The following is a 14,766-nucleotide window of genomic DNA, read 5'->3' as shown; positions in this document are numbered from 1 at the left end:
TTTGAGAAACTCACGTTTTTAATCCAAACTTTTCAAAGTGACCAGGACCCATACAAAGGCTCGCTGGAGGTCGTGGTTTCTCTAGGCTAGCTAAAGCCGAGTGGGCCACAGCAGTGGGGGGTAGGGAGGGACTTGGGGGGGAGAGAATGAAGGTGGGGCACAGAGGACCACGGAGGGGCAGGAGAGAAATCGCTGGAAAGGCTTTTGTTTGGAAATCGCATCAGCGTAAGTGGGCAAACCCGACCTCCTGATTCTGGGGGTTCACCTACCTCTGCCCCCCCTGGATTAGAGCAAAGAGCACTCTTGCTGAAGGCGAGCCCTCTGTCAAAAACAGCGGGAAAGAAGACTCTTTGCATACGCATTCACAGGCCCGCTAAGCCAGGCCCCAGCCAGGGACAGCCTTGAATACAGATGACCACCTCCTTCCACAGCCTCTGGGGCCTTTCAGGTCCCCCACAGCTTCCAGGAGAGGGCTACTGGGGCCAGGTCCGGCACATCAGCAGGTGCAACCAGACTCAGGCTCGGCTGCAAACATTCAGGCGGGCTGTCTAAACAGCAAACAGAGCTGTGAAGAGAACACGGAAATCTGTTTGACAAGCCCCCAAAGGGGTCTCTACCATTTTCCAAGAGGAGCCTTAGGAGAAATATTCACAACAAGGATTCTGACAACTACTGGCAACTACCATATGCAGATCCTGATGCCCCTTGACCTTGTGCGGATAAAGGAGGCACTTTACGGAAGAGCAGAGAGAGGCTCAGTGAAACGAAGTTACTTGCCCAAGAGGAGTGGAGATTCAAAAGCAAGACAGCCTGACCCCTCTGGGTAATGGGGTTATCAACCATCTGCTCCGTGGTCACTGATAAGGAAGTGACACTTCCCAGGCTGGAAGAATGAGGGCAAACCTGGGTCAGGAATCCAGAGAAGGGAGTCACCAGTGTCTGCTGATTAATGGTATCCGCCAAAAAGTGACAACAGGGCAGAGATGCAAGCCAGCCCAGGGTCTGAGCAAAGGAAGACCTGGGCAGCTCCACCCAGGCAGCCCCAAGCAGGGACCTGAAGCTGAGACACTTCTAATCTCAGTTGCCTCCCAGGCAGAGCTCAGAACCTCTCTGAGCCTCTACTTGCTTGTCTGTAAAATAGGAATAAGACTGCTTCTCAGGGTTCCTGTGGGATAAGCTGAGACCATGTACCTAAGACACAGGTCCAGTACAGGCCCCCACTTCCTGCACCACACGAACTGAGGCTCATTTTCTTGCTCATTTCCAGCTCAGTCTTCCCACAACTTAAAACTATAGGTCTGAGTACAGAAAGTGCTTTTAAGAGAAGGGCCTTTCCTTGTTTCCAGGCATCCTCTTCATATCATTGGTAGAAAGAACATCCCAAGGCCACGCACGACTTTAAGAGACAAAACTTAACAGTAGCAATCCAGCCTGTAACTGAAAATGGTGATAATAATGCAGAATGCATATCACCCACCACAAAGCTTTGCCACCACAAAATCTGCAGCTGTCCTGGTTCCGAGATTGTCTGGGGGCTTGAGGTGGGGGTTATGGATTCTGCAGGAAACCCCCTCATCCCACCCCACCCCCAGTGCAGTGGAAAAACTTGGGTGGAGCCAGGCCCCTGCCCCTGCATCACTCACCTCTGTAACCCAAAACCTGGGCCAGATGGGGGCTGCCCCTCCTTGTCTGAAACAGGACAGAACGTCCCTGCAAATATGCTAGGACACTCAAGCACTCAGTGCCCTGCATAGCATCACTCTCACCAAGTGTCATGACACAGCTGAAAACCAACATTTCATTTCCCAGCCACCCACTGCAGCGATCCCTTCCTTCTCACTGCATTTGGGGAAACTGAGGCCCAGAAATCTGACCCTCCCAAGGCCTCCAAGAGTAGAAGCCAGAGAGGCTGGAAAGGGACTCTTCAAAGCCCAGACCCAGAAACACCAACAAATTAAACCACCGAACTTGAAGATACAGTCTCTGGCCTTAAGGAGCCTTTGGTGGGGTGGGGGTGGATACAGTCATAAGGAGAAACCCAAGGTGGAGTTGTAGATTGCTAATCTGTAACAAAATATCCCTCCCAACCCAGTCCTGCCCTGAACACACAGGCTGCGAAGGTAAATAAAGGGAAAACTCTGCTGCCAACACCCCACCTCCACCCAGCCAGTTCACACCCCAACACCTGCAGAGGCCACTTGGCCACCAATCCAAGAGACAGCCTCCCTCCTTTGCTCAGCCTGTCACTCGGGGGAAGAACAGTCATTTAAGGCCTAGACACATTTTCTCTGACCTAAGAAAGCCTTTAAAGAGAACCAGAAAGGGCTGTTTAATCTCCACCTTCCAGCATATAGTTCAGACAGCAACAATTGCCCCCATAACTGGGAGCCAAGCCACCAAAAATGTGGAAGAACAGGGAGGCAAGAGAGGAGCCAGCCAGCCAAGTGGAGGGCTGGGAAGGGGAGCTGGCTGCTAGGCTCCACGGACTCAAACTAGGGGGCTGTGCGCTGGACCCACAGCCACATGGGCGTGGAAGACCAAGGCTGAGCTTTCCTGAGGCCAAAGGTCCTCCCACCCACACCCTGGCCACCAGCAGCGGTAGCACATAAGTTTTGAAGTCCCTTCAGAGGCTTCACTTCCACCTCAAATCCGCATCCACAAGGCAGAGATGATCATCTCCATTCTACAGATAGGAAAGTGAGACAAGCAGAGGAGAAAGCCAGGATGCATTCCAAGCACATATCCCTCTGGGAAGTCCTAGAGCCTTGGGTGACAAAGGTCCCCCCACCCTGAGAAGTGCAGGGCTGAAAGCAAACCAGGAAGGCTCTTAGTTGGCCCTGGGTCCTCTGGCCCAGCTGCCCTCGGACCTCAGCTGGGCTCTGTGCTCCTTCCCAGCACTGCAGGCAGCACCGGAGGAAGCCAGGAGGAACTCCAGCCTCGGAACATATGTGGACGCTGCTCGGGTTTGAAGCTTGTCTGTTGCTCCAAATAAGAGGGAATATTTACTTGCACAAGAGCCTTTCATTTTTTTCCCATGAATAACTTCCCCCTCCGGGGCAAGGAAGGATTTCCAGGCTGGAATAAGGCGCCCCCCGGGCAGCCCTGCTGTGAGGGACACTAACACTGACAATTCAGCAGAAGAGGAACTTTCCTGGGGTCTGGCGGGTCCGGCCCCGCTGCGGATTTGGAGCTAGGCAGGGACACACCTCCACCACTAGACCAGAAACACAACTGCCAAGGGACCCCTGAGGGTGGGCGCGGGACGTCCCTCCGCAGAGCCTGGAGGCCACCCGGAGGCGACGTCTGGAGCGGCGGCCACCCCCGGCGGAAGAGGGGGTGGGCCTGAGACCCGCGTGGCGCCGCCCGTGCGGTCCTTACCATGCAGGCCGTTGGGGATGCTCCGGTGGTGCGATGGCGCCGACAGGTCGTCCATGGACCTGCGCGTGGCGACGGGCTTGACATCGGGGGCCTTGTGCGGCCCGGGAGGCAGCAGCGGGGCCGGGCCGTGGAGGTGATGGTCCGGGCTGCCGCCGCTGCCTGCGCTCGATGTGCTGCTGCCGTCGCCCACGTCGCGGGCCCCCGCGCCCGCCGCGCCTCCCGCCAGCGGCCCGCTCAGGCTGGCCTGGCTGTCGATGGAGCTGCGAGAGCCCGCGCCGCCACCACCGCCGCCGCCGCCCGCGGACCCCGCCAGCGCGGCGCGCTCCTCGTCCAGCAGCAGAACCAGCTCCTTGAGCTCCAGGTTCTCGCGCAGCAGAGCCTCCTGGCGCGCCTCAAGCTCGCGCAGCTTCTGCTGCGAGCGGGCCACCTCGTGCCACACGGCGCCGGCCGCGTGGCGCCCGAACCTCTGCCACTCACGGGCCAGCTTGCGCCCCTTCTGCCGGTCGTCGTCCAGGAAGCAGCAGAGCTCTCGCAGCTCCTGGTTGTCGTCCTGCAGCCGCTGGTTCACTTCCTTGAGGCTGCGAATCTCCAGCAGGTGCTGCTGCAGCCGCCGGTTCACGTCGCGCATCAGGCCGCCGTGCTCCAGCATGAGGCCCACCTTCTCGCCCTCGGCGCGCCGCAGCCGCCGCGCCAGCTCCTCCTTGCTCCAGCGCAGCAGCTCCTCGTCCGGCACTTGGCTCAGCTCCTCCGACGACGACGCCGGGGGCTTCGCCATGGCGGGGCCGTCACCGCGGCATCACCCGCGCCCTCGCCGGGCCGGCGCCCCCCGCGCCGGGGCTGCGCTGGGCCGGTCCGCTCACCGGCGGGGGACGACCGGGGGCGCGTGCGGGCCGCCCCGCCCTTCCCGCGCGCCCTCCCGCAGCGCCCGCACGGCCCTCCCGAGGACCCGCGCGTCTCGGGCTCAGCTGGTGCGGACGGCTGCTGCGTCGGCGGCCGCCGTACCGGGCGCTCTCCGGGCTAGAGCGAAGGAGGCGGAGGCCCGCCCCCGGCCCCGCTCCGGGAGCCCTGCCGCCCCGCCCACTCCGGGCGGGGCGGGGGCGGGGCGAAGAGTCCCGACCCCGCCTCCGGGAGAGCGAGGGGGCGGGTAGAGGGGGCTGCCTGCACCCGACGTTCCCCAGCGCGGTGCGCCCGCCCGCCCGGCGCCGGGCCAGAAGAGCTTTTGAGCCGCGGGCCCGCCCTCCCGCCCGTCCGATTGGGCCTCTACGGGGGTGTGTGGGAGGGGCGGGGCGCACGCGGGGGACGCCGCGTAGTGGTACAGTCCACCCCCTGGCTTCCAACCCCCTCCTGGCGGTTCAAGTTTCTACGCCCGGAGGACGCGGCCTGGGCCAATCCCTGGGCTACAGGGCGCTTTTAAAAGGCAGGTAGGGCTGCGGGGAGGAGGACGGTGGGAAAGGTAGGGCTGGGCTTCCCTTAAAGGAGACGCGCGGGAGGGGGGGCACGCGGGAGTGGGGGACGCGCCCCTTCCCGGGCCCGCGTCCCTTGTCCGCCCTCCGCCGCCCCAAATAAACAAATACCCACGATCCGGAGGTCAGCTCCCCTTCTCCTCCTGGGGGCACCAGAGTCCAGAGTAGTCTGAGGTGCGACGAACAATAGGACTCTGACACGGGGTCGCTCTCCCTAGCGGCAGGCTGGCTCTTTGTCCCCTTCCCTGCCCGTCCCCTGCCGGAGCGCGCAGAGGGGCTGCGTTTCCACTCCAGGCCAGAGCTGTGGCTCCGGCGTCCGCGCACCCGAGGGCCAGGGCCTCACTGTCGGGTCCCGGAGCGTGGTCCGTACCATCTTCCCTTCCCGAGGGGGCGGGGGCGCCGGGAACCTGCCCGACCTCGCTCCCGGCTCGCAGCGGTTCCCGGAGCACCGCTTCCCCGCCCACCCGACCTCTAGTCCCTGGGATTCGGGGGAGAATCTTTGGTTCGCGAGGTGGAGACCACGGGAGGATGGAGGAAGGTCTCCCACTGGGGCCTTAATCCCGGGGCCGGGGGCGCAGAGCCCGAGCAGGAACCCCTCCGCGCCGGCAGCCTCGCCCTGCACCCGGATCTTCCCACAGCCTGAATCTCTATGGTTATACTAGCGTCTCCAAAGCGCATCTAAGGCTTATCCGCTGCGAGCTAGTCGGAGGGGGGCGTCCTTCCCCCGGGACCCGCAAGGAGAGAAAACCCGTGCACTCGACTGTGAGCAGTCACTGCTGGGGCGCGCGGCCGAGCAGCAGCGTTCCCATTTACGGTCGCTCAACCATTCACTGGTTAACTGTTAACGCAGCGCCTACTCTACTTCAGGCCTACTCTAGACCGCCGGGGGATTCTGCAGGGCCACTGCCCTCTGGGGGGACGTTAACACGTGGGGGTGTGGGGGAGAGAAGATAATAAACCAGATAACTATGAGACTGCACTAAGTGCTGTGCAGGGGATTAAGACAAGCTGCTGTCACAGAAAGTGATAATCAGTTGCCTTAGATCCCGTGGTCAGGGAGGACCTCTGAGGAGGTGCATCTAAGCTGAGATCTGAAGAAAAGGGACAAAGAGGACGGGTACTCCAGGTGGAGGGAACAGCTAGTGCAAAGGCCCTAGCGTTGTCTCGTTAGTGGCCTTTTCAAGGAAGGCCACGGGTCTAGGAATCGGCGGGGCAAGAGGTGTTAAAAGTGAGGTGGGAGGGGCCAGATCCTGTTAGATTCTTCGGCAGCTGGGAAAGCAGTGGGGGGTCAGCGGAAAGCAACGTGACCTGGTTTGCCTTTTAAGAGGCTAATTCTAGCCCAAATGGGACAAAAGAGAAGGAAGGTACACAGAGAGGTCCAGATTCAGTACTTCATTCCCCATTCATCTGCCCCTCTCCAGATAGCTGTTCAGGAGAGGATGAGCCAGAAGGGCATAGCCTGAAAGGTTAAGCCCCAGGGGAGCTGAGGGTGCCCCAGACACTGCCCAGGTGAGCCAGCTCCTGGCTCCTGGGTGGAGGGGGGCATCCTCCCCGCAGGGCGCCGTGCTCCACAGGCACAGCCCAGCACACCTGAGTTCGGGTTTGGAGAGGGAAAGGTTTCAGCTCACACCTGGGGAAGCTGTGAATCATTTCTACCCTAGGAAGCCAGATTATAGTAGTGCCCGCTTAGCTGTGGGAGATGCCTTCCAACATCCCCAGCGGATGCCTGAAACCATGGACAGTACCGAACCCTATACATACTATATTTTTCCCTATACATACAAACCTATGATCCAGTTAATTTATAAATTAGGCACAGTAAGAGATTAATAACAATAACTAATAATGCAATAGAACAATTATAACAATATACTGTAATGAAAATTATGTGAATGTGGTCTATCTTAAAATATCTTAAGGTACTGTGCGCACCCTTCTTGTGATGATGAGATGATAAAATGCCTGTGTGATGAGATGAGGTGAGGTGAGTGCTGTGGGCATTGTCATGTAGCTGTTAGGCTAACTATTGACCTTCTGACAATAAGTCAGAAGACATTCATCTTCTTCCAGACCATGGTTGATCTCAGGTAACTGAAACCCCAGAAACTTGAACAGTAGATAAGGGGGAACTATTATGGTTCCCTGGAGGCCACAGAGGCATCTTCAGCTGAACTTTCCCAGAGAAAAACGAAGCCACCATCTAGACTGCATTTGTTTGCATCATCTACAGACTGTGGACCAAAAGCCCCCCGTCAAGACCCATAAGTGCATCCCTGACATACCCTGAGGTAGCAAAGACAAGGGGCTGAAAATGAGGCCGCTGGGTGGCCTGAGGAAGAGTCTCTGCTCCCTCCATCATGGCTGGACAGGCTTGGGCAAAACAAAATAGGATGGCAGGAGGATGAGAGGACCCCAAGTTGAGACAGGGTCCTGAAGCAAGAGGGACCGTCCAAGCCAGAGCCCCCTGCCTGAGGGCCTGTATGTCCCAGGGTCAAGCAAGAAGTGCCAAGCCCCCCAGAACATCCACAGTCCAACAGATATTGTACCCTGAGCCATGGTCTCAGAAATGTCAAGTGTCTTGGATTTTTAGCGCCATGCCATGACCAGCTCTGCTCCCCAGCATGGCTCCCCAGCACAGTGAATCTCTGGATGCCCAGTAAACCTACTTGGGGGTCTTTTAAGAAAGAAAGATGCGCCACCCTTCCTGCCCCCTTTTTTTTTTCTTCAAAATTTCCTGGGCTGTGTGTGTCCATCGAAAGCCACAGAAATGTCTTTGAGAGCCAGGCGGGGCAAGAGCTGTACGCTAACACATAGCAGACAAAATATTCTCAAATGCAGGGTCTGTGAGCCTGGAGAATGATAAGGACACACTGGTGGGAAGCAGATTCTCTCCCCACCGGGAGGGGAAGGAGCTTTCTCATTCTCCTCTGTGGCCAGCTCCCTGAGCACAGACTCCAGAGCAGGCACCATTTGATGTTTGCTGAATGAATGCTTGACCCTTCAGTGTATGACCAATTGAATCTGAGCCCTTCATTTTGAAGATGAGAAAAATGAGCCCCAGGAAGGGAAATGACTTGCCCTTGGTCACTTTCATTCATTGATTTACTGAATACACAAACATAATTAGATAGGTATTTCTACTTAATGCATATATATGCACAATCATATATACACAGGTGCATATATACATATGCATATACAATGCATGTAAATTGTACCACGGTGGTAAGTACCACAAAAGAGACAGCAGTACACATCACCACAGGAGCATCCTAAGGCAGTGGGAGCAGCTTCCTGCAGGAGGTGGCACCTGAGTTGCATCTGGAAGAGTGGGTAGGAGTTTTTCGGATGAGGGGAGGGGAGGGGAGGGAATACTCCAGGTGGAAGGAACAAGCGGAGGTCCAGAGGTGAGCAACAGTGTGATGTGTGAGATATGGGTGCCTTATTGTCAGAGCACACAGAGTGGAAGGACACAGCAGGGGCGAGTCAGCAAGAGGGAGGCAATGGGGCTGGGCTCCAGAGGGCTCTGTGAACGGTGAGGGGAAGCAGGGCTGCTCCCCGGGGCTGATCAGTAACAGCATCAACAGGCAAAAGTCACCACCGCCACCACCTGCCACTTACCCAGTGCCCACCAGGTGCTGGAAGCTATGCTAGCCTTCCCGTGATGATCATAACAACCCCATGGGACGGGGCCGTTAGCCCATCTAGCACTCAACATGGATTCCTGTTGGCTTGGTGGTTGGTCCCCATGAAGCTCAGGTCCCAGTGTGTGGCCTATGGGCATGTGTAGAGGCTTGTGGACACCCAAGGACTCTGGTATGGACAGCAGTGGTGGCCAAATGTTTCTGCAGGTCAGAGAGGCAGTGGGGTTGGTCTGGGGTTGGAGTTGGGTTTCTTTCCTGGCGGCCTTCCCCTGGGTGGGGAGGGGACACTGAAATAGGGGGAGCACTATGCAGTGCTGAAAGATGTGTCCATAAGAATTCAGGGCCCATAGAGAACGACTCTAATTAGTACTAATAAAGTATTGTCTGACTTCGCACCACCTGTGCACCCAGCACATGCTAGGGCTTTACACAGATTGTCTCACTGAAGCCCTGGGAGACGGAGTGCTCTGTCCCCACTTTACAAAGGGGGAACTGAGGCTCACACAGGTTAAGCCACCTGTTCAAGGTCACACAGCTAGCAAGCAAATGAGCCAGGATTCAGATCCAGGACCATCTGATCCCAAGAGAGCACCTTACCCCATAGACTACTGCCTCCCCCACCTCAACCACCCCTTCTCAGAGAAGAGGAGTGGATGGTGTGTGCGGCAGCTCCGTTGTGCTATTGATGCTGGCCACCTGCACTGTACCAGGACCATATCCACCTTCGGACCCACCAGCCACGGTGGGCGCTTCCGGCCATTCATGCTGACAGATCACTGCAGGTTGTTAGCTGGTCTCCCAGCTCCTCTGTCACTGGCTTGCTGGGTGACCCCACTCTCTGACCCTTTCTGAGTCACAGTTTTCTCATCCAAGCTCTCCTCCAACAGAGCTGGTGTCAAGGACCTAGCAGAGCTTTTGCAAAGCTCTGGAGAGGGGAGCCTCACCTCCTGTCCCTGTGTGGCCTCCCCATCCTCTGGGTACCCATTTTCCGCAGGCGAGCACCAAGGCACACTGAAACAACAACTGTCCAGGAAACCTAGTTCTAGCCCCTTGCAAACTTGGCTGCAAAGGATACTGGGTATGTCTCTGGGCTGCCACCAACTTCACTTTGGGACGGGGGCAGCACAGAATATGGGGAGCCTCAAGAACCTAGAGTTTAGTGCTCAAGAGTCTCAGTGCCCATATTTATAGGTGGGACGCTGCACTGAAGATGGGCTACCAATAGGAGAGTTTGCCTGGATGTTGGCCCCCTGGAGGGCAACAATGGGAGGGCTGAGGGGAGAGCCGGCTCACTCACACCCTTAACCAACTGCCAGGCCCCATTCTGGGGATCAGAAGCCAGCAATGCAGGACCGGTGCCTAGACCCACTGATGCGCAGTAGGATGGGTACAGCTGAAGCTCAAAGGGCCTCATGGGCTGGCAAAAACCTCAAGGTTAATCTGAAGGCAGTGGAAGCAACAGAGAGGCACAGAGCAGGAGAGAGACACGGCCAGACTTTCATTTGGTAGAGAGCACACGACAAAAGGTGTCAAGAGAGGAATGGGTCAGAGAGGGTCAGCTGAGCCTGGGAGACCATGAGGGGGCTGCAGAACCAGACTGGCTAGAGGCCAGAGTTGGTCCCACTGGCTACCACGGACAGTCTCTGTACCGAGACACAGAATGACTGCGTCATGCAATGTCCGTGTCTTCAGCTTAATTAAATGATGCCAAACTGCTTTCCAAAGAGGTGGTGTTGACTCACAGGGTATAGAATGAGTCTTGCTGTGGTGATGGCTGGTGTTGTCACTCTGGTGGGTGAACTTTTGTGTACCTCCCACCACCCACTTTGTCTACCTCGGGGCTCTCAGCAAGAAGCCCCAGCCAGATTCATAACCCAGGACATTAGGGGAAAAAGGAGAAGCAGCAGTATACACGTGTACCCTCTGGTGATTTACTTGAAATGTTTATATTTATCAAATTGATGCTTTCACACATGCACAGGTTTGATGCTGCATGATTTATGCTACTTGTAGGATAATTACAGTGTTTATTTATCCAGGCGATACGTTCCAGGCCCCAGACACATGGTCTTTGAGCCCACTGTGTATCTCTGTGACTGTCAGCATCACTGCTCTGGGAGGGGTGAGGCCAGGTGGGTGGCCCCAACTATGACAGGTTTCCATCTGCCTCCCGCTAACTGTATGCTCCTTGACGACAAAGCCTTGCTCTTCTCTGGGACCCTCAGGGCCTGGGCCTGGTGGTGGTCTTTGGGTGTCTGCCACTGTACCACCTGAATCAGATGCCTCCGGGCCACACCTGTCCAGGCCCACATCCACATCCCCTGGATGCCCTGCATGCCAGCCAGGCCCTGCATGCTGCCCTAGGCCCAAGGTCTACAACCAGCGAAGCTGCCCCACTGCTGAGATCAGAGACCAATCTCCTCTGGTGCCTGAATATTTCATGCACTGAGGGTGGAATGAAAGTCAGCAAAGACCTTAATTGTTAATGTGCTTCTGTCAGTGCAGGCCTAGCCCTCCCAGCCCCACCCCCCACCCCACCCCCGTTTGCCCCCTTCTGTTTGATAACAGCAGTAGCAGTAACTCCGCCTGTCCCTGCCCTCTCCTGATCAGCTCTGGGTGAAGGTGGGCTGAGATGAAGTTGCCCCCCTGCATCCCCACAGGTGAGCCTACAGCTGGGCAGAGAAGTTGTGACCTTAGTAACTCTAACAACCACACCATGAGACCTACCATTTTGTTCACTGATGCTCCCTGTGCCCACTCGGCATAGAGACTGGGGGCTCCGTGTTTGTTGATTGAATAAACGATAAAGGAGGGAGATGGATTAAGCAGAAAAGCCCGGATCTAGAGTCTGTGTCTGTGCTGTGATCCTTAACAGCAGGTAGCCCTGGCCAAGTCACACTCCCTCTCACACGTCTGGATCTCACCTGGAAATGGAATCATTTCATCCTCCTCACGGGGTGGAGGGGGTGGTCAAATGTACATGAAAAGGCGGCCTCAGAGCCTAAGCAGCACAGTGGGTGGGTGCTGCTGCGCTGGGGAAAGGGCTGAGAGGCCTGGAGTCACCCAGAGCCCAGACTGGAATGAGGGTCTTCAGGCTCTGGAAACCTGATGGAGCTGCTGAGCAGGCTTTGCTTGGCCAAGACCCAACAGCAGGACGCACAGCTTTGCAATGAAGAATCGCCTTCAGGGCATCCTGAGTGCTCAGAGCCCCTGCAGGCGGGTCAGGGTCCTCAGGGGGCAGCTGGTGAGGCTCTCCAAACAAGGCCAGTGCGACTGCTCAGGGGGTCTCAGTCCTAGGCACTACTAAAAGCTGGTAAAATGCAGATGCTCAGGCCTACCCCAGACCAATTCAATCAGAATTTCTGCAGAAGGTGAGTCTAGCGGGCAGGCCTGAGAAGCACTGGGTTAGATGAAGCCCTTGTTCATTGGCATCATACTGTGCCACAGGGAGACACCCTCATTCCTGAGCAGCACACCCTTCCCCAAGTATCTGGACTTAGAGATCTTTCTCTAAGCTTAGCCAAATTTCCCAAATAATCTTCAAATGTGCTGTCTAAGACAGGGAAGGGGGCTAGGGATTCTGGAGCTCACTATGGTTCACTTAAGGCCCCTATTTTTATTTTTTATTTTTGCCCTGGATCTAATGGAATAGGATGTAGGGAAGGAAAGGATTACAGATATAATACCAAAATATTATCTGGGACTGACGGACACAAAGGGCCGGAATAGAACTGAAAAAGAGACCAAGCTGGGCAGATCATTATAAAATTTCAGGACACCATGACTGAGGAGATCCTAAAAACATCCAGAAAGAGAGAGAGAGAGAGAGAGGGAGAAAGAAGGCCACTGAAAATCAGGATCAGAATAACACTGGCATCCTCCATGGCAATTCCAGAAGCTGGAAGACTAGAGCAAGGCCTCCAACATTCTGAAGGAAATGAATTCAGCACCCAAGCAATCAAGTGCAAGAGAAGGGTAACACATTTTCAGATTTTTGAAAATTATTATTTTATTCCCCAGACATCCTTTTCCTAAAATTAGGGATGAAACCAAGAAACAAGAGGACATGGAATTCAGGAAACGGAATCCCAAGGTAACGGCATAAGGGAAGCCAGAGGCTGAGGGCTTGGGACCGGGAGCCATCAGTGCAGAATGGAACCAGTGGGGAGGCCCCCAGGAGGAGTGGGCCAAGAGAGAACACGGTTCACAGACCTCCTGGGGGCTTGGCTGTCGCTGGAGGAATATCACAGCTCTGTCATAGTTTGGTCGTAAGTTAGGGAGAAACACAAAGAAAACCAAGCAAATTTGAAAACAAGGAGGCAATTATTAATCCCTAGGGAAATCCAAAAGTCCTCCAAGGAAGGAAATTCAGTCATAGGACATATGGTGGCTCAGTTGGCCAGAATGCCGATATAGTATAATATGTAAACAATATTGGTTTAACCCAAAATTGTGATAGAGCCATATGGGGGCTGGGGGAGGGGCTGGCACTTGAGATCAGGGACATAAGTGGACTTAACCCTCCTGATCCACAAGGAGAGGCAGTGATGGTACCTAAATCGGAGTGACAATAAAAAGCATGATAAATGTGTTGTTTTCAAAGATGAAGGTAAGTCGCAGGAGAATCAGAAAGTAGCTGTTTCTGGGAAGGCCGAATCAGGGTGGAGTCATGAGGCAGGGAATTTTTTTTTTTCTATTTTAAAAAGAAGCCTTACCTTCTCTCTCACTTACCAACTTTACATCTCCCTGTATGGCCCCGGAAGAGGACTGGTCAGCCAGAGACGGGTAAGATTCCTCAAGGGAGGAACAACCTAAGACAGGCACAGTCGCAGGGGGGCCATCAGGTGAGAAATTGGGGATCAACAGAGGTGAGGCTTAGAACCTCACCCCCCCTGTTCTGAGAGAAATCCTCTGCATACGTGGATGTTTTATTGCCCTTGTCTAGCTCGGATTAACACATAGTCTACAGGCACACACCTGATCATCTACATTTGCTCTCTTACAACACTAAACTATGTTTTCTACCTTTATCTTGTATCTACCTACCACTTCAGCATTTTATTAAAAATGATAATAATAAAGAGAGAAATGTGGTATCCACATATAAATCAAATATAAAAATCAAATGAATATTCATATTTGAACTGACTGTTTATAGTTCATAATGCATCAACAAAACCGAAAGCTTCTGTGATGACTGCCCTTGTACTGTTCACCATGTAACTTATTCACTATGTAAGAATTTGTTCTCCATGTAAGAACTTGTTCGTTATGCATCAGAAGATTGGAGACTGACGAAAATTAGGCTTGGGGTGGATTAATGATTGTGCATTGAGTATTGACCCCCCTATACAGAAATTTATTGTGGTTAACAACTATTTGATCAATAAATATGAGAGATGCCCTCACAAAATATATATATATATATAAACACACTTCCAATTGTAAAATAAATAAGTAACCGGGATGTAATGTATAGCATAAGGAATATAGTCAAAATATTGTAACAACTTGGTATGGTGATAGCTGGTACCTAGAATTATCATGTATATAAATGTTGAATCACTGTGTTGTACACCTGAAACTAATGTAATACTGTTTGTCAACTACCCTTCAATAAAAAATAATTATCAAAAAATAAAATAAAATAAAATAAAAAACAAACAAAAAACAAACAAACAAACAAAAAATAAAAAGAAGCCTTACAATTTTATTTGGTTTTTGAAACTCTGCATTTATATTTTAAATTTTTTTAAAATGTTTTTTTAAGCCTGGCATTGGACTTCTCATTAGAGACCCTGGAAGCTAGAAGACCACAGAGCAAGCAATCAGTTTCCTTAACAGTCTGTGGGAAAAGGATTTCCCCCCTGGATTCTATGCCCACGGATAGAATCAGCCAAGTATGAGACTGGAATATAAACACTTTCAGAAATGCAAGATCACTAAATAAATAAATAAGTAAACTAAATACCTGTTGGGCATCCTCTAGGAAGCTTTGGGAGCACATGCCCTCCTAGGCAGTGAGAGAAGACCCCTAGGAGGAAGGGCCCCTTACTGGGTGCAGTGAAGGGCAAGCCCTGAGGCCAGCTGGGCTCCAGCCCCCCACCCACCCACCCTCATCAGAGGCCCCAGAGCAAAGGGCGAAGGGTTTAGCCTGGAAAGGCGCAGGGTGAACGGGGTGAGTTGCATCAGACATTCAAATGCCTGAGCGTTTGGCAGTACTGTCACCAGGTTCAGAGTGTACCCGATGGGAAAATCAAGGAAAGACACACAGAAATACC

The 14,766-nt window shown here is 54.0% G+C and overlaps 1 protein-coding gene and 1 long non-coding RNA gene across 3 annotated transcripts in view; one reads left to right on the top strand and one right to left on the bottom strand.

Moving 5' to 3' along the window:
- The window catches only part of CCDC85C (coiled-coil domain containing 85C), a 71,119-nt gene extending 66,743 nt beyond the window's left edge, over positions 1–4,376 (bottom strand). Inside the window, exon 1 of one of the 2 annotated variants that reach the window (XM_057488155.1) lies at positions 3,379–4,376. In XM_057488155.1, the coding sequence (XP_057344138.1) occupies positions 3,379–4,153 (775 nt within the window). In that variant the 5' untranslated portion in view covers positions 4,154–4,376. The remainder of the gene's footprint in view (positions 1–3,378) is intronic. The other variant, XM_036882122.2, reaches the window with a different exon arrangement.
- Positions 4,377–4,608: 232 nt separating this feature from the next.
- Positions 4,609–14,674, top strand: LOC118910713 (uncharacterized). The gene is made up of 3 exons (XR_005024133.2): positions 4,609–4,799; positions 12,506–12,578; positions 14,256–14,674. It is a non-coding gene; the product is annotated as an uncharacterized LOC118910713 (long non-coding RNA).
- Positions 14,675–14,766: the final 92 nt, after the last annotated feature.

Source organism: Manis pentadactyla, chromosome 11, assembly GCF_030020395.1.
Source record: "Manis pentadactyla isolate mManPen7 chromosome 11, mManPen7.hap1, whole genome shotgun sequence".
Taxonomy (NCBI): domain Eukaryota; kingdom Metazoa; phylum Chordata; class Mammalia; order Pholidota; family Manidae; genus Manis; species Manis pentadactyla.
Note: the sequence above shows the minus strand (reverse complement) of the source record. Positions and strands in the feature narration are given on the sequence as shown.